The 25,602-nt window shown below is 35.2% G+C and overlaps 1 protein-coding gene across 1 annotated transcript in view; it reads left to right on the top strand.

Moving 5' to 3' along the window:
• Positions 1-772: 772 nt before the first annotated feature.
• The window catches only part of LOC137235753 (uncharacterized), a 184,912-nt gene continuing 160,082 nt past the window's right edge, over positions 773-25,602 (top strand). The window contains exon 1 of the mRNA XM_067758609.1: positions 773-970. Coding sequence (XP_067614710.1) covers positions 823-970 — 148 coding nt within the window. The 5' untranslated portion in view covers positions 773-822. The remainder of the gene's footprint in view (positions 971-25,602) is intronic.

Here is a 25,602-nt window from a genome sequence, read left to right as displayed (position 1 = left end):
TTTCAATATTTGGTTTCGACTGATAAAAATTCACTTTCTTGTTTTTCGAATAATTATAATATATTATTTTCATTCTATGTATATATATTTGTATATATTTGTATTTTTAATAATTTTAATTATCTAAAAAAACGCCTTCTATTTTCAGATTAAGCGCGTTACTTTAAAGAGATTAATGACCGTATAAAAGCATATCAGATCGTTGCTAACATAAATAAAAGCGGTAGAATATGATAAATTTGCTAAGCTATGATTAAATAAAAACAAAATGTAAAGAAGAAATTACAAAAATTTGTAATAAGCCGTAGCTGAACACAACGTGTGTGTGTTTGTAAATGTTTGCTGTTGAAACTGAGTGATTTGCATCAAATGAATTGAATATATATGCATGTATATAAATGCAGTACATAGGGCACGTAAATTTCCAGCATCAAACACACAAAAAGTATCAAAACTCAAACATAAAATTCAATAAAAACTGAATGTGTTCAGGCCACAAAGCGGAAACGAAAGTACTGCGTCGAAGAAAAATTAAAAAATTTAGCGTTGCCATACATCAGAAATAAATACTGGCTACATATCTGCTATATGCATATCTATTCAGCAAACATGTCTATATATTTGTTTTGATGTGACTTTCGGTCGAAATTAAAAAGAAATTCATAAAGAAAAGAGATGGTTATAGAAACCTCAAAGTGAAGTATTCCAGCGCATCGCATATGAATAGTCCCAGTATAATAAAATGCCTTTTGAAGTGAAAACGGATGCTGTATTCAATAAATTCTAAGCTTTGCTTTGAAACAAAAATCAAAAAATTAGTGAATGTTCATTTTGATAAAACTCATGGCAGAGATAAAGGCTTTTAGTATTGCCAATCTTTTTGTTGGCCGTAGTAACACTATGTCAATGAGAGCGGGGGCGGCTGTAATGCTTAAATGGATATTTCTATGTTCCTGTTTTACGATTTTCGGTAAGTAACAGAAATATATTAACTTCAGATTTGGAAACGTTTTTGTCTTATTGGATTATACTCTGCGCTAGAAAAATTTTAACAAGTGTTTAGCCTGTTCGAAGTCTCAGAATATCAGGACCGGAAACCAATCCTTTATACGTTAAAGCATAAAGTCGTATTGGTTATGACTTTATTTATGTTAATTTTTCGAATAAAATTTGTATGACTTTAAAAGATTGTGTTTCTTTTAACGTTGTATAATATTTTCATGTTTTGAAATAAATATTTTTTTGAAAAAGTTTGGCTCAATATATATATTAGTAGCCGCCGCGTGGTATGATGGGCGGCCGCCGTGGTGTGATGGTAGCGTGCTTCGCCTACCACACCGTATGCTCCGGGTTCACTCCACGGGCAAAGCAACATCAAAATTTTAGAAATAAGGTTTTTCAATTAGAAGACAATTTTTTAAAGCGGGGTCGCCCCTCGGCAGTGTTTGGCAAGCGCTCTGTGTGTATTTCTGCCATGCAAAGCTCTCAGTGAAAACTCATCTGCCTTGCAGATGCCGTTCGGAGTCGGCATAAAACATGTAGGTCCCGTCCGGTCAATTTGTAGGGAAAATCAAGAGCAGCACGACGCAAATTAGAATAGAAGCTCCGTCTTAGATCTCTTCGGAGGTTATCGCACCTTACATTTTTTTTTTATATATTAAGTAGTAGCATAAACGCGCAGGACTCCGAAGGTCCTGGGCTCAAGTTCCATACAAAGCAGCAACAAAATACTTAAGAAACATTTCTAGCTACAGCAGGTACAGTCCGGGTACTAATAAAGAGAGATAACAGGGAAAGTACACGTAGAAATGAAGAGTCCCTCGTATCGCTTCTCGACGCACACATCACATTCGAAAATGATGCAAATAAGCCAGTAGACATGAGTTAAACTTCGATCACGGAGCGGGTAAAGCCGTGTTTAGTGACTGATATCAATATCAAATTCACTGTGAAGACTTTTTCTAATTCTAAATCACTGGGTGCAGATGGTATATTCCCGACCATGTTACAAACATCGAGTAGAGCGATCGTGGAATGACTTAGAATAATGTTCGATAGTTGCATAAGACTGAATCATGTACCCAACTATTGCATATCTGTTTCTGTAATTTTTTTATCAAAGGCGGAGAAGATCAGTCACATGTATCCCAAAGACTGCAAACCAATAAGCTTAATATCATTACTGTTGAAAATATTTGATAGTGCGCCAGAAAAACTCTTCTCCAAAACATGACAATGTACACCAAAGGAAAAGCGGTAGACACGGCACTGCATAGGGTGGCTAAAAAACATTCAGGGAGCCTTGGAAAACAAGTACTACATATTGGAAGTATTTTAAGATATTGCCGGAGTTTTGAACAGTGTCTCTTGTCAAGCGATTATAGAGGGTCTTAACTTCATTAAAGTAGATTCAGCCCAAACCAGACTGTTCGCTGCTTGCTTAATTGCAGGAAGATAAATTCGCAGTAGGGGCTGTATGAGGCTATAAAATCGAAAGATAGGGGCATGCCACAGGGCGGAGTATTATTACCCCTTCTGTAAACGCTCTTCACCAATCAACTGTTCAGGCATTTCGATGTAGGAAAAACTTGCGGCGCACGCATACAAAGTTGCAGTTGTCATAAACTTGAAGTGCCTTCCAACAATTAGCTCTTCGATCGAGCGCTTAGCGATATTTATACCTCAGCATCTTATGTCGGTTTGAGAGCCAACAGGAAAAGATTTACAACAAACTATATGGTCCCGAGTTGATCTAGGTATCTAGTAATAAATCTAGAGAGCAATTTGAAGTGGATGAGAGAGCGAAGAATGCCTCGACAGCACTTTATTTATGTAAAAGAATGCTAGGGTTCACATGTGATATATCGCACTCTCTCGTTCATTGTATACCAACAGACGTTGTAAAGTCCATCCTATACTATGAAGTCCTTGTTTGGTGGACCGAATTACTTACTTAATTGTCACTAAACCATTTAAACGGTTATGGTCTTCCAACAAGGCGCGCCAGTCGATTCTGTGAGGATTAATTGAATTGAAATTTTTGTCCACCTGGTCCTTCCAGCGCGATGGTGCTGCCTTCTTCCTCTGTTTCCGTAGGCGGCATCTGATAAAAATACTTTCTTTCTTTCTTTACTGATTAATATATTATAGCAAAAGTCTTCAAACAAAATGCAGTTGTCTTCGTGTGAGCTGACACCTTACTCATACCATCTCCACAAAATTTATTTTTTAGTACAAACCAAGTTCCGCGGTAAAAATATTTATGTTTTCAGTTCAGGATTGGATTTTTAAATTCATTAATGCTTATTATTATTTAGAGAGTTCTGTTTTTCATTCCACATTTTTCAATTAAAAATTTCTCATTTTAGAAAATAATGTTTAAAACTAAAACAAATAAACAAAGTAAGGTAACTCAGTTTGATTTTCCAGTTCGGAAATCCACTGCTTGGGTGAAATAAATATCAGTTTGAATCTGACTTACTTAAATCTATATTTATATATCCAACCCTGGATATTCTGCACGCTGGTCTAAACCCGCGATTGAAATTGTTCTGTTACTCGTTACTTACCATAGACTTGACTTGAATTAAGGTTTGCATGTAAGTGATTACTAAATGCGTAGAGATACTTGACTAAAGCTCACTTGCAGAAGAGGAAATTATTTTTTTAGCTCAGAGTTAACGTAAACCAAGTAAGGAAGTCTAAGTTCGGGTGAAATCGAACATTACATACCCAGCTATACACAAATGCTGAACTAATTTCTCTTCTAGTTATGGCTCCCGAATTTTGTTAGGATAGGTTTAAAGGGCAGTGCCACGCCCATTTTAAAAAATTGTTTCAAATTTTTATCAAGAGTCTCAATATCAGTCGACTCGTCAAATTTCAACATTCTAGGTGCATTATTTACTAAATAATCAGATTTTTTGTGTTTGCCAGTATGTTATATATATAAAAAGGGGGCGGGTTATCGTCCAATTTCGCTCATTTTCAATAACAACCTATTCTGGGTCCAGATAAGCTCGTGTACCAAATTTGGTGAATATACCTCAATATTTACTCAAGTTATCGTGTTAATGGGCAGACGGACTGACGGACGGATGGGCAGATGGACGGACGGACGGACAAGGCTCAATCAAATTTTTTTTCGATACTGATGATTTTGATATATGGAGGTCTAAATCTATCTCGATTCCTTTATAGCTGTACAAGCAACCGTTATCGAATCAAAGTTATAATACCCTGTGTACAAGCACAGCTGGGTATAAAAATGAGTTCCATTTTTACTTCCTTTATATTAGGGTGGTTGAAAGTTTGTCCGCTTTTCATACACATTTTGCAATCGATTTTTAAGTAACTTCTCATTGAGCTACAAACGTGAAACTTTACACATAGGTTAGAACACCGTGACAATGCAACATAAGGAAAAACAAGTAAGGACGGGACTGTCTTCGGCTGTGCCGAAGACTTCATACTTTTCATGAGTGGGGCTGAAAAATAATCTTATCCCATTCGTAATCTCTACATAATACACTGTATAAGATAAGAAATATATAGTGAACAGATGTACCTAAAGGATCTTAAGATTAATATAAACAAGTAAGGAAGGTTAAGTTCGGGTGTAACCGAACATTACATACTCAGTTGAGAGCTATGGTGACAACATAAGGGAAAATAACCATGTAGGAAAATGAACCGAGGGAAACCCTGGAATGCGTTTGTACAATATGGGCATCAAACGAATGGTGCTAATGAGTATTTTAAAAGGGAGTGGGCCCTAGTTCTATAGGTGGATGCCGTTTCGAAATATCGCCATAAAGGTGGACCAGTGGTGACTCTAGAATGTGTTTGTACGATATGGGTATCAAATGAAAGGTGCTAATGAATATTCTTAAAAGGGAGTGGGCCTTCGTTCTATAGGTGTTCGCCTTTTCTAGATATCGCCATAAAGGTGGACCAGGGGTGACTTTAGAATATGTTTGTACGATATGGGTATCAAATGAAAAGTGTTAATGAGTATTTTAAAAGGGCGTGGGGCTTAGTTCTATAGGTGGACTCCTTTTCGAGATATCGCCATAAAGGTGGACCAGGGGTGACTCTAGAAAGAGTTTGTACGATATGGGTATCAAATTAAAGGTATTAATGAGAGTTTTAAAAGGGAGTGGTGTGAAGGCGTTTTCCAGATATCGACCAAAATGTGGACCAGGGTGACCCAGAACATCATCTGTTGGATACCGCTAATTTATTTATATATGTAATACCTGCCAAGATTTTAAGGGTTTTTTATTTCGCCCTGTAGAACTTTTTCATTTTCTTCTACTTAATATGGTAGGTGTCACAACCATTTTATAAAGTTTTTTCTAAAGTTATATTTCGCTTCAATAAAACAATCCAATTACCTTACCATGTTTCATCCCTTTTTTTCGTATTTGGTATAGAATTATGGCATTTTTTTCATTTTTCGTAATTTTCGATATCGAAAAAGTGGGCGTGGTCATAGTCGGATTTCGTTCATTTTTCATACCAAGATAAAGTGAGTTCAAGTAAGCACGTGAACTAAGTTCATTAAAGATATGTCGATTTTTGCTCAAGTTATCATGTTAACGGCCATGCGGAAGGACAGACGGACGACTGTGTATAAAAACTGGGCGTGGCATCAACAGATTTCGCCTATTTTCATAGAAAACAGTTAACGTCATAAAATCTATGCCCCTACCAAATTTCAAAAGGATTGGTTAATTTTTGTTCGACTTATGGCGTTAAAAGTATCCTAGACAAATTAAATGAAAAAGGGCGAAGCCACGCCCATTTTGAAATTTTCTTTTATTTTTGTATTTTGTTGCACTACTTCATTACTGGAGTTGAATTATGACATAATTTACTTATATACTGTAAAGATATTAAATTTTTTGTTAAAATTTTACTTTAAAAAAAAATTATTTTTAAAAGTGGGCGTGGTCCTTCTACGATTTTGCAAATTTTTATTAAGCGTACATATAGTAATAGGAGTAACGTTCTTGTCAAATTTCATCATGATATCTTCAACGAATGCCAAATTACAGCTTACAAAATTTTAAATTACCTTCTTTTAAAAGTGGGCGGTGCCACGCCCATTGTCCAAAATTTTACTAATTTTCTATTCTGCGTCATAAGTTCAACTCATATACCAAGCTTCGTCGCTTTAGCTGTCTTTTGTAATGAATTATCGCACTTTTTCGGCTTTTCGAAATTTTCGATATCAAAAAAGTGGGCGTGGTTATAGTCCGATATCGTTCATTTTAAATAGCGATCTGAGATGAGTGCTCAGGAACCTACATACCAAATTTCATCAAGATAGCTCAAAATTTACTCAAGTTATCGTGTTAACGGGCGGACGGACGGACGGACGGACATGACTCAATCAAATTTTTTTTCGATCCTGATTATTTTGATATATGGAAGTCTATATCTATCTCGATTCCTTTATATATGTACAACCAACCGTTATCCAATCAAACTTAATATACTCTGTGAGCTCTGCTCAACTGAGTATAAAAATGGCAAGAAACCTTATCTGAAAGATCGGTTGTATGGGATATATTATATATATATCTCCGATCGAAATGATTTTTCTTGAAATCTTCTATGATATATTAGAATAAATATAAGTTTAACGTTTTTATATTGGAAATTAAGGGAGAAATTGCCAAAAATCTTTCTATCTGAAAGATCGGTTGTATGAGATATATACTATATATAGCTCCGATCAAAGTGATTTTTTTTCAGAAAATCTTCTATGATATATCAAAATATATATCATCGAGTTTCACGTTAATACTTTCTAAATTAAGGGAGAAATGGCCAAAAATCTTTCTATCTGAATGATCGGTTGTATGGGAGATATATGTTATAGTGGTTCGAACCTACCGGATCCGACAAATGTCAAATATAATACAAAAATACATCCTTGTGCCAAATTTCATTGAGATATCTCAAAATTTAAGGGAGTAGTTTGCGTTCAAACAGAAAGACGGACAGACAGACGGACATGGCTATATCAACTCAGTTCGTTGCCCTGATCAATTCGGTATACTTAATGGTGAGTCTATCTTCTATATTTCTCAAAGCTACAAACATCGGACCAAAGTTAATATACCATTTCATGTTCACTAAAGGTATAAAAATCCGTTAGGTGGCGCACGGGTCGAAATAATTAGATAAGAATTTGGAAATTTTCAAACCAGCTTTTAAGTAACTTCTCGATGAGCTAGAGACTTGAAATTTTAAACTTAATTCAGAGGTCGATGACAGCCGATGACGCGATACAAAAGATTCGCTAGGGGGCCGCACGAGATGAGATATTTAGAAAAATCGTACGAAATGGAGGAAATTTTGAGATTGATTTTTATGTAAGTTCTCATTGAGTTATAACTATAAAACTTCACAGGTAGGATAAGACGCGGAGAAAATTTTAGAAAAGGAGACAAAAGTTGTGTTAGTTGGCGCACGGATCGAAATATTTAGATAAGAATGAGGAAATTTGGTGTTTTGAGATCGCTTTTAAAATAACTTTTCATTGAGCTATAAATATGAATCCTCAGACACAGGTTAAGACACCATGACAAAGGAATAAAAGGAGAAAAAATTCCGTTAGGTGGCGCACATATCGAAAATTTAGAGCTTTATTCAGAGGTCGATGACACAATACAGAAAGTTTCGCTAGGGGGCGCACAATATTTAGAAAAATCGAACGGAACGGAGGAAATTTTGGGATTGATTTTTATGTAAGTTCTTACTGAGCTACAAGCGTAAAACTTAACAGATAGGGTAAGACATCGAGAAAATGTAAGAAAAGGAGAAAAGAAAAAATAAAACAAAAATTTTTTAAGCGCTTCCTTTATATAAATCGACATAAATCAGCGAAAATTGTCTCCTTATATAAAGACATATTCTTGCTAAACTTTGATTTTTAATTTTTGACATAGAAATTGCATATATATATGAGAAGTAAAAATTTAATCATATCCCCTTTCCTACCAACTTTCCAATCCAAGTAATGTGCGCTCCACTTTTATATTTTTACTTCTCATAAATATTTTTGCAATTTCTATGTCAAAATTTAAAAACAAAGGTTAAGAATATGTCCTTTTATAAGGAGATATTTTTCGCTGATTTTTGTCCATTTATATAAAGGAAGTGCTTAAAATTTTTTTATTTTATTTTTATTTTTTGATAATTTTTTTTTTTTAAGTACAGAAAAATTTCTATAAGAATCATCTAAATCTTTTTTTTTTTTGTGCGTTCAGTGGTCTAAATATTTATTGAAAAAGATTGCATGGAAAAAAGCTAATTTTCGACACCCTGTATCATCGCAGTCCGCTCATATTTCGGTCACTCCTTTTGCACAGGTAATGAAACCTATAACGACAACATTTTGACCAACTTTGGTGGATTTCGGAGAAGTCAAGTTTTTTGTGTGATGACACTTCGCGTGAAAAGCCCAAATAAATGTATATTTTTTCCGCTCTGTCCTTAACCTTTAACTACTGAGGTGAAATATTTGGACGTAGTTTTTGTGGTGAGGGTAAATTTTACCCCTTTATAATCTATAAATAATTTTTGTCAACGAAAAATTTTTTTTTAATTAAGTATTTGTTTTTAATTGGAATAATAAAACACATTTTTAAATGAATAAAATAATAAATTTTAAGAAATCGAACTTTTAGTTTAACAAAACAAGGACTTGGTTTCATAGCCACTTTTCTTAAAACTAAAAAAAAAGCACAAACATAACTTTAAAAAAATTGCAAAAAAAATCAAAAACACATAAAGACACTTTTCACAGCAAAATTTATGACATTAGAATCACAAAAAGGAAAACAAACAAAAATTATGTTATTTTATATATAAAATTATGTAATACGTAACCCCAGACGAATGGTAATTTTGACACCAGCCCTGGTATATGTCCGCTTAAACAATACCCACGACTGTCCAAACACAACTGAATAATAGCGGATAGGATAAAAAGAAGGCACCAAGAGAATCAAATTGATAGCGCTCAACTGAAGATAGTAAGAGAGAAAACAAACTACGAGGGGTAAAATTTGCCACCAACTCAGTACTTAAAGGTGAAGACGATTTGCCTAACATTTTTCAATATTTTGCGGTAAATTTCAATTAAACGGCTCGAGCTATAACTCTAATTGAATTTTGACAAGTGATTGATTTTAATCAATAATGGAGGAAAAACACAACTAATGGATTAAAAGCCAAATGTATTCTTTGAACTTATTTACCAAGTTAATAACAAAATAGGCGCACTGCGTTTGATTGAATAACTTTTACCTGGTAAGGATTTTTTTCACAAGCCAGAAAAAATAGACACTCATATTATGACTATTTTAGGTGATACCCTGTCTAAATATTGAATCACTTTATAGCAAATAAAATATACGAATAAAGTAAAGTAAGTTTGTGTCGTAAGGAACGTCAAGGTAAATATATTTAGCTAATATAAATAATAATGTTTGATAAGTATGTATTAAGGTTGCTGAGAATTATCCGATTTGTGTTCGAGAAGCTTTCGAACTAATTTCTACAAAACCAAACTCACCACAATTCATAGAAATTATATACCAAAATTGGTATGCAAAAAAATATGCTTACCCTGGAGACTTTCAACATTGTACAAAGTTTTGAATTACATAAAATGGAGTTAGTATTGATGATTAGTTCTAAAATTCTATGCGTAGAAGTCCAATTTTTAAACTCAGTAATTTTCAGTCGAATTGTTTGCAGTCCTGGACATAAGCAGGTAAAGTGATGAATTAACTTCTCTTCCTCCTTATCCCAGCTTCTGCTTCTGCAGAGGAAGCTTGTTGTTCTGTCGGAGCATCGGTGCCATAGCGCAATGACCTGTGATGATACCCGTAAGTATTCTTACTGAAGTATCGTTTAGCTGAAGAAGGAAGTTAGTTTTTTTCCTATCAAAACATGGCCATAATTACATTGCGACCACGCAATCATCCAGGTTAGTCCACAGTAATTCCGTTGCCCTAGTGTCAAATACCACGATTTTTTTCAGGAGATAACGCTGCGTTAGTGGTACTGTTCGCTTCGCTTATTTCCATTCCGGAACCCTTCCGGGATATCTCATCTTTAAATTTATTCCCTTCAAGATTGCTGTGCCCTGGAACACAGTAAAGGGAGACATTGCTGATTCATATGTATGCCAGCAATGTCGGCACGATATCCGAATTAAACGCATTTTAAATGTCTACAATGCGACCTGGCTATCGACAAATATCTGTAAGGGCAGGTAGCCGGTACTGAATTGAAAGGTAAATTCTTTGAGTAAATTGCAGGTTCAATTCCCTTTTCCATTTTCGAGCCATCTGTAAATATTGTTGTAATGACTCTACCACTCTCTAAGCCTTCCTTCCATTTCTTCCCTGAAGGATATCTTATCTTCTGCCCCAGGAAGCAAAAAACTGCCATGATGTGGTCGCTGTTGGACATAAGGTCAATTGTGATTCCGCTTGTTGCTCCCTCGTTATGTAATATTATATCGTTGGTCCCTTATTCGGTTGGTTTGCACATGTTGGACTCTCTTCGTGGCCAAACCCTGCACGAAGCATCAAGTGTGGACTACGTTTAACTTTTCCTGAGGTGGACTGATCATTGCGATAGACATACACGGGTATGCTTGCCTTTCCACCGTTTCAGCCCTTTAATGATTGCTTTTTTATATTGTGCCTTCCACCAAAGAAGAACTCCATAAATTAATATCTGTCCGATGAGATTATTGTACATGGCATGGATAAAACGATGTGGCATTCCCCAGTTCTCCCAAGTATTCAATTATTTGACTTTAGATTTTTGTATTTTATCAACTGAATTTCACTATTCGAATAGTTTGGTTATTTAGGTTAATCGAACAACCGCAGCTCAACGATTACCCGACTTCCAAAATCAAACCACGATTTTGTATGGAGTGTTTATTAAAAAAAAATTATGTACATATATGCATCTTATTTATTGAATCTTTATTTTGATCGATTAGTAGATATTGAAATCTTGGAATGGTATGTCCCGAAAATGGTGTACCCAAGTAAAATATTCCGAATTTCCTGATTGCGGGAAAAACATAAATAAGTATATACAATTTTCGGAAAAAATCAATATTTATGTGAATAACATAATTGCAACCTCATATATCTTGTGATCAAAGAAGCCTTAAGTGCTACAATTGGGAAGAAATGCAATTTGGAGTCTCTTATGATTCCGAAATAGATCCAAAATAATTTCAACATGACTATAAAATGATGTTCAAAACCATTAAGAAACTTCCCCGAAGTGAATCCTAACTGACCTTGGGAGAACTCCGAAATAGTCACCAAGATCTTGATGAATCTACTACAATTTGATCTCGAAAGGACCCAGAAAGGCCCCTCAAATAAGTCCCTAAATGATCTAAATAGTCTCCAAAACCATCATGAAACAATCACAAAGTAATACCTTAATGACGCCGTAATAAACCCGAGAAAGGCCCCAAGATCATAAGAAAATTGGCACAAATTGATTTCTAAGTTAACCCGGAAGACCACTAAATAGCCAAAAAATGATCTCAGAAAGCCATAAAATTATCTTGAGATGACCCACTAAGAGTACCGCAAACTAACCTAATGTGGACCCCAAATGATCCCGAAACAGTCCATACAACCATCCCGAAATGACCACGAAATATCCTTAAAACCACGGAAGGTAATGCCCTACTCAGAGCCGGAGCAGCAACAGAGCATATTTTTGTTGCTCTGGAGTAGCAAATAAAAACATTGGTTTAAAATGAAAAAAATATTTAGAGAGTTCACAAAGTGTATTATTGATACTATGTCTAACTTCTGCTATTAAAATAGCACAGTAGAATAGTCGAACGTATAAGCATCCTGTGCTATTTGATATATTATTGTGTGTGTTATTCGCCCAATTAATCAGCTGTTTAGCAGAAGACAAAAAAATATAAAATACAAATATAAACATAAAAATGCATAGGAGAAACGAAAAAAGTAAAATAAAACTTGCGATTTGTCAAAAACACGCAACTGACATCATCATTGTGGAACAAGGAAGTAATCCAATAGTTCTTTGTGCTTTTTTTACGTGTTAATTGAGATGAAGATGAGCAGGAACATATCGATGAAAGTTTCAGACGGAATATACAGCTATTGCTAAACAATCACCGAGGTGTCCATTTAGGAATTCCTAAGTTAAAGCAATAGGAGGCTGAATGTATTGGATACACATATAGCATACACAAATTGCACACTAGACAAACCTTTCAACGTTGTATTGAAATAGAAATATTTGTACATGTGTAACAAAAACAACAATTTTCTGTGCTAATACAATATCTAGCATCATGCGGCCTCAACATCAACCCAAGTAAAACAGAACCGATGCTGTTCAGTAACAGAACGAAAACACCAACATTTCGACTGCCCTCACTAAATGGAACGGAACTCTCGCTCTCAACTAGAGCCAAGTACCTAGGCGTCGTAATAGACAACAAGTTAAATTGGAAAACCAATATCGAAAAAAGAGTAGAGATGGCGTATATCGCATACTACTAGTGCAAGAGAATAGTCAGCAGTAACTGGGGACTAAAGCCAAAACTTATGATGTGGCTCTACACAGCGGTCATCAGGCCCATTCTCTCGTACGGAGCCATAGCATGCTGACCTGCCCTGGACAAGCAATACAACACTAAAAAACTAGACAAAATACAAAAGGCAGCATGCGCAGGGGTAACAGGTGCACTTAGATCATGCCCGACGGACGCACTAAATGTTATACTTAACCTGCTGCCACTGGCTGTCCACATCAGATATACAGCGATCAGCACAGCCATCACACTAAGTGACTCTAGATGCTGGAAAGAAAACCGATATGGCCACAGTGACATCCTAATAAGGCTCGCCGATGTAGACTCGATAACAGATTACCTTCCAAAAACACTGATCTTCGAGAGGAATTACAAGGTGCAGGTACCTTCTAGAACGGATTGGTCATCCTACAGAGTTAGCAGGGAGGGGGTCACATCACTCTACACTGACGGATCCAAAATGGACTGCGGCGTCGGCGCTGGTGTCTTCTCCAACCAACTAAAAGTTGCAATCCCTATCCGTCTTCCAAAAACAGCTAGTATCTTCCAAGCAGAGCTGCAAAGAATATAGACGGCCTTCATCTTCCTGCTACAGAACCGGATAGACTGTGAGGTAGTCATATACTCCGACAGTCAAGCAGCGCTCAAAGCGCTAGAATGACCGTAGACATCCTCTAAAGCCGTAGATAACTGTAAGAAGGTGCTACGTGAAGCAGCTAACCAGGCAGCTATCACAATCAGCTGGGTATTCGGCCACAGGAACATTGACGGCAACGAAAAAGCATATGAAATGCAAAGGCAGGTGCATCATTAGAAATCACGAAAGCAGGCATGGTGCATCGACCACTGACATCAATTAAAAGATACATTCTCACCTATCTTAGGAAAATAGCAATCCGTACTCTACGGACACCTGTAGAATCACCAAACTAATCTGGCCAGAGTACAACCAGAAAAGAACTGATGATCTACTAAATAGGTCTAGGAAGGAAATATACAGAATCACGGCCACTATTACAGGGCGTTTGGCCCACACGCGGGTAGAATGGGTATCCCCTACAATGTGAGGTGTAGGAGCTGTAGACAGGAGGGTGCCGAGGAAACGCTTACTCACTTTCTCTGCCAGTGCGCAAACTGCCGCATCAAGGACATCAGTAGGTATATTGTTTTAACAAAGTGGTTCGAGTAAAACAATACGCAAGGTACATCAGCTAAAAATTTAATTGGTTCTAGGAGAAAGTGTATCAAAATGGCGCCTAGAGCACTACTCGGGCTCGGCTCCATAGCCGGGCAGCATAGCAACCAACAACCAACAATAGCATGATTAACGAAATACGATATATAGTAAATATTGTGAACTCCCTAATTGAGTTTTTGCGCTCAATGTTTACCTATGTATATTTGAATAATCGAAAACAAGAAATTGTTCGAATAATCGACGATTTACGATTTTTGGATTTTAACTAATCGAATATAAGAGCTTTCGAATAATTCGAATATTTTCATCACAAACTTTACTGCTAAGCCTCGGTTAGTTTAAGAAGGGGTTTTGAGTTTTATTGTGACTAGGATAGGCTACCTTAATAAAAAAAAAAGTTGCAGAGATATTTCATAAAATGTGTGAATTTTTCAGCTGAACTCGAACCGAACATTTTCGGAGCCTAAGGAAACAAAAATAGCTACTAATATAGTAAAATTCTGCGTTAAAATACTTAGCATATATGAACTCGAGACGCCGTGCGCCTCCTCCTAGCCAGTTCAAAGCAGCCTCAAAATTTATATATAGTATAGCCTACTATGATACAGAAAAATCTTAATTTTTACCCCTGTGCTAAACCACTTAACTCTCTTAAATCAGGACTATTATTTATATTAGTATTTTTCGTCTTTGGTATTATCGTTTGAAGTGTTAGCCTGGAAAAAATTTTTAGTTATAATTATAGGGACCACCTTAAGGTACATATATACACCACAGAAAAGCTACTAAAATAATAGCGGTGAGGTTTCTATCGTAATTTGGAATTAGTTTCACACATAGTTGTTTTCGCAAGTATATACTATGTGTGCGTATGTATGTTTAAAAGGCTAATATATGTGTGTTCAAGGAGAAAGGTATTTGGAAGGATTGTGATTATATGAGGTGGAGTAATTGATTTACATGAAGTTGTTTTGTTTACAAATGCAATACAAATACGCATTCAATTATTAAGAAATGCTTAAGGTATTAAAAACTATGAAGATGGGATATAATATAATTTAAATTGAATTTATTTTTATGAAAAAAAGTTTTATTAATGTATCCAAAAATTCTTTAATTGTTTACATAATTCCGTTTACACAAGTTCAAATTAAAACAAAATTATAGGCCAATTGCGATACGATTTTTAGATCTTACTAAATTCTGAAAGACACAACCGATTTGGTTATTCACAAAATAAATAAGTATATTACTATTTATATAATTTCTTAGTAGCTGGAATCCACGCAACGATTGTGAGTTGAATAAACATATATTTATGTATTGAAGTATCCAAGGAGAGAAATCAAGGCTTATCGATTCAATTAAATTTATACTGTTGAACTTTTTCAATTTAGATAGATATTAATTCTGCTTTAGTATATTTTTTGCAACTAAGAAATCTTTGTTACAAATAGAAAATCTTAAGTAGATAATATCTACTTAATGAAAAATTATAAAACAAAAGTTTAAAATAACTTTAAGTAGCTATTGGAGAAAGTAAATAATGTGCTTTAACGAGATTTATATTGTACAATATTTTTTAAAAAGTCTTGGAACTTTAAGCTCAACGCTAGGTAACCTTAATTCAAAGCTTTGCAGTCAAATAGCATATTATTTCAACTCAATTCATGGTAGGGGAATGAAAAATTAAGGTAAATGTACTCAGCAGGCCTTGCCTTTTGTTTGCTTTTGTTTAATGCTGCTCTTTTTGAAATTATACTTAAATTAATACCCCAATGCAGAAAGTTTACTGATGATTATAAGGAAAAATATGCATCTGACACATTGTTTTAGTAAGTGAAATATTTAACGGATTGCCCTTTTTATATAACATAATTTATGTGCATCTCATAATGCAGACTTTTGAAATAGCACACCATTTTTCACCGAAAGTTTTCAGAAATCTAGACACTAAATAATCCAGACTAAAAAAAATTAAACATAACCAAATCCGGTCGTAATTATTTACAGACAATAAAAAGTCCAGGGAATACATTATTCCAGCACAGAAAAGTCCAGATGACCCTCAATTCCACCCAGACACTATCCAGAAAAATTTGGCGTAATAATGCCAAGGGAGAAATTGAAGCAGTTTTTATACCTTTCATGAAAATGAAATGGTATATTAATTTCGTCACGAAACCCAAAATTGTAAGTCCTTAAAGGAAAATAGATAGACCCACCATTAAGTATACCGAAATAATCAGGTTGAAGAGCTGAGTTGATTTAGCCATGTCCGTCTGTCCGCCTGTCCGTGTGTCTGTTTGTATGCAAACTAGTCCCTCAATTTTTGAGATATCTTGATAAAATTTGGTGAGCGGGTGTATTTGGGTGTCCGATCATACATTTGTCGGAACCGGCCGGATCGGACCACTATAGCATATATCCTCCATACAACCGATTTTTCAGAAAAAGAGGATTTTTGTAATATCTTACTCAATTTAACAGATTGAAGCTTCAAACTTCACCATATGCTTTCGTATATTGCACGTATTGTTGCCTGAAAAAATTGATGAGATCGGTGGTATATATAGTATATATCCCCCACAACAGATTGTTCAGATAAGAAACTTTTCGTAATTACTGCCCTATTTTAAGAGCTAGAGGCATCAAATTTCAACGAATGCTTACGTATATAGCATACATTGTTGTCTGAAAAAATCATACAGATCGGTGGTATATATAGTATATATATGGTGGTATATATAGTATATATATATATATATTCGCAATTTTAGCCCCATTTTAACAGCTATAAGCTTAAAATTTCACCGAACGCTTACGTATATGGCATGTATTGTTGTCTGAGAAAATCATACAGATCGGTTGTATATATAGTATATATCTCATACAACCGATTGTTCAGATAAGAAACTTTTCGCAATTTCTACCCCATTTTAACAGTTATAAGCTTCAAATTTCACCGATTGCTTACGTATATAGTATATATTATTGTGTCAAAAAATCATAGAGATCGGTGATATATATAATATATATATGATGGTATATATAGTATATATATATAGTATATATATATATATTTTTCCGATTTCGGCCCCATTTTAACAGCTAGAAGCTTCAAATTTCACCAAATGCTTACGTATATAGCATATATTGTTGTCTGAAAAAATCATAGAGATCGGTGGTACATGTATATTATATACCCCATATAAACTGTATTTTTTGCCCCTTTTTTACGGCTAGAAGCTTCAAAATTCATAACATTTCATCAAATAGTTACGTTTACGTTATATATTGTTGAAATACGTGATTCGTAGTCATAGTTTTTACACGCAGACCACAAAAAACCTGAAACTTTCCATCCTCACACAGAGTATCTACCTATTTTTTATTTTATATTTATCTTAAAAATCGTATAGGTATGTAGATCTGTTCACTAGATATTTCTTATCTTATACATCCGATTGTTCGGAGATTACGAAAGTGATAAGATTATTGTTCAGCCCGATTCATGAAAGGTATAAAGTCTTCGGCATAGCCGAAAACAGTCCCGTCCTTACTTGTTATAAATCACTTTTCTATTTGATTAGTGTTTTTGTGGAAAATTCGTGCCCAAATTTTGTCTTGTCGGAATTTCGAAAGGTTCGGATGTGGTAATGTCTTCATTATCTATATAATACTGTGCCGAATATTAGCAGCTTCGATATGTCACTATGCCGGTAATAATAAATGCTGGACAAGCATATGAAATAGAAAACAGCCACACATACATGTACCCAGCAATAAAGAGCGTATACTACTCAGGCATATACACTAAACTGGGTCGATTTATTAACCGATATCGCGCCATCGAATTTTTGATAGGATTTGGGCTGAGGAAAAAAAAATTCCACTACGCATACCCAAAAAAATAATTTTCTAGCCTACTCCAAATCATTTTTTATGTATTTCTTTCGTGTCAGCTGGCAAATGCAAAATTGTTAAACGCAGATTTTTGAAAAAAAAAAAAAATTCTTTTATTAAGATTTAGAACAATTTTGGTCGAAAAATCAACTTTTTTTTCGCAGACTCGAAAATAATTTTTTTGGGTAATGCATACTCGTAGTGCAACTTTTTTTCCTGAGGCCAAATCCTATCGAAAAATCGATGGCGCGATACAAGTTAACTTTCGTCCATACAAATCGACCCAACCCAATATACACACATGTATCATAAAAGATACATTATCTGAGATGCGCATATTAGCACATACATATGTGGAGGTCCACAATAAAACGCAATATTTACATATTTTGAAAAAATTTACTTCAAACCTTCATGTCTCACAAAAAACATTTTTTTTTGTAGGTATCAATGGTAAAATAAATTTTGCTAATTTTCTCGGAACTACTTATGATGTAAGTGTTTCATTTTGGCTAGGACCTCCACCTATTACCTTACATAAAGTACAGATATTCATGTATATAACCAAAATCAAGATTATATCAGAAACGAGAAATAAATAAGCAACTAAGAGATACAGAAACGAGAAATAAATAAGCAACTAAGAGATACAGAAACGAGAAATGAATGAGCTACTATACAGAAAGGCTCTTTGAGGAAGGTCTTGACCATAGGAGGAATAGGCGAACGAGGCAACTGAGAGTATAAAAGTAGGGCAACTTAAGAGTTAGTCAATCAGTTTGATTTTAACACGCTATAAGTGAAGTTAGCGAATACGTTAAAATGTGAAGATCTACTTTCATAAGCAGGTTACGACCAAGAAGTCTAGCTTGCTAAAAGTACACATCAATCGTCAAACTAAGGAAACCTGGCCAAAATGGCATCATTGAAGATTCCGCCTCGTTTGCCCAATAAGTAGGCATAAAATTTCCACACTTCAAGTATTACTAACTGGGCACTGTCTTTAGGGTAGGCATGCAGGAAAATGGGGAGCACCTTACTGTCAATGCTGCAGTTGTCGTAAAAAGGACGAGGAGGAAGGAACGGTGGTTCACTGGCAGATGACAGTGCCCGGCGAAAGGCAGCGCTTCCAGGGAGCTCACTTTCTGAATGATCTGCGCCAGATCGTGAATTATGATACGGTGGACTTAGAAGCCTTTATCTGTACCTCAAAATAGTTTGAAGAGGAAAGATAATGGTGTCTTCGTTGTATTACAACGCGCCTAATGCCTTTGGGCTTATGCATGCCCTCGTCTAGCCACTTCAATCTTATCTAAAATAACTCACTGAAGATGGAATTACCTGAGAGGGAATGGCGGAACTATAAGTAATCGGCTGGCTATGCAAATTTCTTAAATATTATATCCGGTTAAGACCACTCTAAAACAAAATTTTGTACGAATGTTGACGCGATCGTCGCCTGGTTTTGGTACCTACACCTGGGTATAAAATATTTGCTTACACCCAAAAATCACCATTCATATTTGTTTAATTATAAGTTTAAATTCACCGCATAACTTGCTTGGGGTTAATTATTGCTAAAATATACAAATTTACAACTTTACCTGTCGTTCTAGTAAATTCCAAAGAAAATGTCTACAAAAGCCCATCCCTTCAAATAGCCTAGAAGTTGATAAACAATAAACAGATTTACATAAAAAAAAAGCAAACAATTAACTTGGTCAAAGCGGCCACTATTTATGTTTAACCAAAGTACTAAGGGAATATGAATATGAATCCGCACAATGCCATCAACGCCACTATCTTCAACGAATATCATCACTAAGGAGAACCACTGCGGTTGCCTTCTCTCGTCATAACAACAATGGTAATGTAACAAGCTTAAGCGGTTGCCGCACACACACACACACACTTCAAATAAAGCATCAACCGCATAGCACCAAATTTTAATTAGGAAAATTATGCTGTGTGTACTCTTGGCAAACGCCCTGCCACTTAAGCAATACTCCGCCTACTCAAATTTATGCCTGGTTTTTGATGAAGCGTACGGCATACTGTCAACTTCATTATGCGCATTTCAAGTGGGCGTGCATTACTCACTTAAATTGTGTGTACAAGCCGAGGTGTAGCTTGGCTATGGTAATTAGTGGGGCAGGAGTTGATGTATATAGATGTGAGGTGTAACATTTTGCCACAGACAAAATTATCACAGGCGCAGAAATGTGGACAAAGTCCACCGACAATACCTTGATAGTGGAAATAAAGTCTGCTGCATTCACCATATAGTGACCAACCAATTATTTAGGAAGCTCAACAGTCGTTTTAGTCATCGTAAACGGCAGATGTCTACAAACAGTTAGCTCTGTGATGGATCAGGAGTTTCAAGATGTACATGCCCGGAAATCTGTAGTCGGGATAGTCGAGAAAATAGAAGAAATTTATTTTGTATTATTTACTAGGAAATTGAAGGTCCTTTATTGATCAAAGCCTAGGCTTGGGTGTATAATCGTTCGAATAAAATACAGCACAAAATATCTACGAATTATATTAGATAGTAAGTTGTCGTGAAAACTACTGTGGAAAAGAGAGTTATAATTGAGTATTTACGGTAATTATAAAGCCCATAATTTAGTATGGGTTATTTGTTTTGTGAAAAACTACAAAAAAGAGTAAGTTTACCAAAAAACAAGAAGGCTTTACAGATTATCAACGATTGGCATACCGGGGGTTCGACCCCGATAGCAGCATCGCATGTCATTCTCCACAGCCTGCCTGCAGAACTAATGGTCAAATATATCGCGTTAGCAGCTGTGAGAGTGCTGTCGGCCGTATGGCCGTAGCAGAGATCTTCGGGCCACAACAGAGCCGGAGGGCTGGCACGAGGGTGCGAAAATCGTAGAACATACTATATTCGCCTATCCAAAGACTCTTGGAAAATATTGAAAAGGCTATTGCTAAGATGTTTTATTATTAACCATATATCGAAACTTATGAGTTCGCATCACTGTATCATAAAACTCATATATAGCTGTTGTTCAGATAAGAAGGTTATTTTGTGATTTCCTCCTTGAAAAGTTTTCTGCGAAACTCGTCGAATATGGGTATTATTTAACGTTGCATGTGCAGGGGTAAAAGGGGTTTGGCCCTTCTCAAGGTTGATATCAGGACTTCATTGATCCGTATATTACCAGAATGCTTTTTGCCTCATTGGTTAGACCTATCCTGTAATATGCCTCAGTCGCATGGAACTTTTGCTCTCAAGTTCATTGCGATAAAAAAGATTCGGTGTAAAAACAATTTTTTTGCATTTGAAAGACTTACCACGGGATTCAGAACGAAACCACCCTCCCTATTGCAGACGTATAAAACTTATGAGCTTGTCCACATAATATAATATTGTGGAGCTGTTTGGTGTCTTATCTGAGGTAAAAGTTACAAGAGGAATGATAAACAGCTCATTTTTGCTTGATGAGATAATGCTCAGCGTCCTTTTAGGTCTTCGAGAAATTTACAAATATTTTCCTTATTCGCTTGTAGGTCTAATTTTGATCTGCATGAACCTTTGTCTTGTCTTTGTCATGATTTCAATAAGCTTCGCATTAATTTTTTATATCTGGCTCATTCTGCTTAATGAAAAGGCATTTTTACTTACTACTTTCAAAAAATTAAAAAAACTAGTTCGGGCAAGTTGCTTGGAAAGACGTCCTTTCTCACCTTCAAGGTAACATAGCCGTGATTGTGGTTTTATAGCCTTATGTCCCTTTTTTTCTGACAGCATCGTAAAAAGTACTAAACGCAAAAATCTTTAAAACCAAAAACAAAGAGCGGGAGAATAGAATACTGGTACACAAATCCTAAATGGACTTCTGCTGTATATTCATTACTCAAGTACAATCAAACAATCAAGCGCTGCTCAGAATCATATCCATCCCGACCACAATACTCCGCAATCAAAATATCGTGCCGAATGTATATCCGGCAAAAGACCATCAACATCGATAACACTCCCGAAATCCTTCGGGGAGTGTCTAAATTGCTATGGCAACAAAAACCAAATGGTGCTTCGAATTCCGTGCTTTCCTACATCATCAACAACGCGGCTTTGATTTGAACTCAGCTAACTATATGTTAAAGAAGTATTTTGTTACCCCAAGCTGTGACAGTGATCCTCCTGACACAATCCTCCTTACTTCACACGCTCATGCTTACCTACTTATTTCAGTAATCGCCAGTCAAATAAGGCAAGGTGAAATGGTGTTGTAGAAAACGTTAACCATTGTCAAGTTTTTAAATTGATTGTACGAAATATGCAATCAAAAGTTCACATAAAACAAAAAAATGCAAAAATTTTAAATTTTAAAATCGATTTGTTTTTTTTTTTTACTCAAATGGAAAAAAATACTAATTTAACAAAACAACTTATTTCGACTTACACGGTTTTAACTGATAATCGCATATTTATAAGTGAATTTTTTATTTGAGAAATTTATAAAAAAGTTCAGCTGCTTTAATGGAAGTTTATTTCATTGTTATGTTTCCTTGTTGACCTTTTCTTCTCCTGCTCTTGTGCTTTATGCCTTCAAGTGTGTACATTTCGTTAATTGTAATATCTAGCTTACTGTTTCATGGCTACTCTTTGCATTGTCCCTTTTATTCCTTAAAATATTGTGTGACCATTATAAACTTCTTGACTTTGCCTTCGGTTAATGTTTAAACAAAATAAAATTGGATTATATAAGACAAATTTACAAACATACTTACTTATTTTTGGTGCGCCCAGTTTAAAACTTTTAATGGTATATTTTTATAGAAAATTTTCCAAAGTTACACTCCCGTAGCTTATAAAGTAAGGTTACTTCATTAAATGTTAACTTTTGAGTTATTAGGGATGAGGCAAATACAAGTAATTGTAATAAATACGTTTTTCTTGTTTTTATTTGGATACAAATATTGATTTGTAAGAATCTACTTAAATCAAGAAGATTAAAGATATTCCTTGAAAAGCTTATTTTATTTTTCAAGTTCAAATTCTTTGAAGTACAAATTCACCAAAAAGACAAGAAAAGCTATTAGTGATCAGTATTATTTTTGATTTATATTGAATTATGCACTCAGAAAATTAAATTACCTAAAATGAGTAAAAAACTGAAGAAAATTTCAATTGAATAAGCAAGAATTTCTAGTTTTCTTATACAATTTTTCATTGTATTAGGGAAAGTTTTTCTTAAATTTTTTATATCGAGAATATAGTCTTAAAATGTACCATATTTCCTTATTTTAACAGTTATTTTTCCCATTTTAGGGAAATTTTTTTGCTAGGTTAGGCAAGGTTGAACTGACCGGTCAATAAAAACTCACATAGACTGAATGTGTCCATGTGTTACCAAAATTTGTTTGACGTCCAAAAGGAAGAACCGCAGTCAGGTACCAATACTTATGATATTGAATAACTCTTGGCAAATAACAGAAGTTTTCTGGGACCTAGCTTAATTGATGCCTCGAGATCTGGCAACTCTGCCGCCCCTAATAACTGGAGCTTTGACGTGGAGAGCGCAAAAATACGAAGAGAACGTGCTAAACAGTTTTTTGCTGCATCTCGCACTTCTTACTCCTGTTGTTACTGGCGAGGCCTAACCTTTTTAAACGGTTTTATTTAGCTTGAATCTGTGTAGCGAGCGCTACGAATTTTGTAATTGAAATTTAAGTAACTTCCCGATAAGATACAAGCTTGATACTTGGAGTATAATTCAGAACCCGATGACAATGCAATAATAAGGAAGAAAAAATCCGATAGGTGGCGCATGGATAAAAATATTTCAAAAAATTTTATTTGTGGTCCGATTTGGCACATAATACATACATGAATAGAAAGCGACATATGAAAAAAAATCGCCGCCAGGTGGCGCAAGGATCGAGATAGTCAAAAAAATAGTATTTGGGGTCCAATACGACTCATATTAGGAACACATATTACATACATGAATAGAAAGCGACACATGAAAGAACAAATCGCCGCCAGGTGGCACAAGTATCGAGATAGTCAAACAAATCGTATTTGGGGTCCGATATGGCCCATATTTGGAAAAGATATTACATCTATGAATAAAAGTCGACACATGAAAAAATCATCGCCAGGTGGCGAAATGATCGAGATATTCAAAAAATTTTGGGGTCCGATTTGGCTCGTATTTGGAAAATAAAATAATTTAAAACAAATTTTAAGTTAAACGTTTTTATTGAAAACAATACTTACATTCAGTAATAACAATACTACAAGATAGAAAATAAGTAGGTAGGTACTAGGTACTAGTCATCACACTCCTCACCAATCTAGGGCGTTGATCAGATAATTAAATAAAAGCGTTGGACGCGTCAAATTGCTATTGATAGGCATAAGTAAGACCACCTTAATGAGGTTTTGCTACGCCTCACATTTTTAGAAATTTGACGCACCCAACGCTTTTATTTAATTGTCTGATCAACGCCCTTGATTTATGAGGAATGTCTACATAAGCCAGACTTTGGTCTATATCTTCACAATTTTTCAGTAATTTTTAGCTCCTACTCCCCTTTTTTTCTATCCCCTCTCTCTTTTCCTCTTCCTTTCATTTAGATCCCTCTCTCCATTTCCCTCCCTATATCTCTTTCTCTACCTTCATCTCACTAGCTGCCTTCCTTTCTCCCTCCTTTGCTCAATCTATCTTTTATCTTTGTCTAATTCCTTCTCAGTCTCTCCCTTCTTCCCTAGTTTCAAGTTTTTCTCATTTCCTCTTTCAAACGTTTTATCAATCTGATTCTTAAAAAAACTAAGCAGACATTAATGTGGGAGACTTACAAAAAATTGCATCGCAATTGCTTTCGAAAAGGTCCTTAGGTCCCACCCAGAAAATTTGTGACCTAAGTGGGTCATAATCTGGACAAGGAGCTGCAATTGCTTGCAGTCGCATTCTTAATATGATATCCTTAAGTTGATCCATCTCTTGTGCAGATCCCGTAAAGAATTTAATATGAACATTCCAACATGCAGCTATCTCTTTCAGCAAAATCGGCTGAGCCTAGAGAGAGAACACCTAGATAAAAACAGCGAAAAATCAAAAAATGGCATTATTTAGTTTTGCGGTTTTTTCTTTGATTTTTTTTAATAACTTTATATTAAGTCGCTTTTTAATAAATAGGCTGACTGAACTATTTTACTTTAAAAACAGAAATAAATATCTTAAACTTTATTTGCGAGTAAGGATTATTTCAAACGGGTGATTCGTTGTTGGTTTATACATAGCCATGTATGTAAACTTTAACTTTTTGATTTTTACCACATTCTGCCCATTTCTCACGCCCATTTTTGAAATTCCTTTAGATTTTATCAAAATTACCTATCTCACTTAGATAAGTCCTAGAATCTAAAAAAAATATTTTCGAATCGGGGCTTTCTGCGCGGAGTTATATCATTAAATCGACATTTAGCGACTAAATTTTATAAGACGTAAAGGTTAACAATATGCTTTCTCAAAGACATATTAACCTTTTTATACCAGAGTGTGGTCTTGTCAGGTTACCTCTGTGTAGTATCTTTTCTGTCTCAATTAGGCTATGAATATCAATCGAAACAGTTGGGACACAGTACTCCATTCTGCTGCTTGAAAAGGTCAGGCGACAATAGGTTATATCTTAACTTATCTTACTTCTATTTTAAATGTGAAAGCCTGTGACTGGGTATCAAAACAAGCTTAATTAAACAGTTTAAGCAATCTTCTTTTGTGAACTTATTTTTGAGTTCTTGGAAAAAGACACCATGTTCTTACTGCCTCTAAAAAGGTTTTTACAACGTTGCGTCTTATTTGAAATTTTTTAAAACCTT

This window comes from Eurosta solidaginis, unplaced genomic scaffold (assembly GCF_040869045.1).
Source record: "Eurosta solidaginis isolate ZX-2024a unplaced genomic scaffold, ASM4086904v1 ctg00000221.1, whole genome shotgun sequence".
Lineage (NCBI taxonomy): Eukaryota > Metazoa > Arthropoda > Insecta > Diptera > Tephritidae > Eurosta > Eurosta solidaginis.
This window is presented reverse-complemented; position numbering and strand designations above follow the sequence as displayed.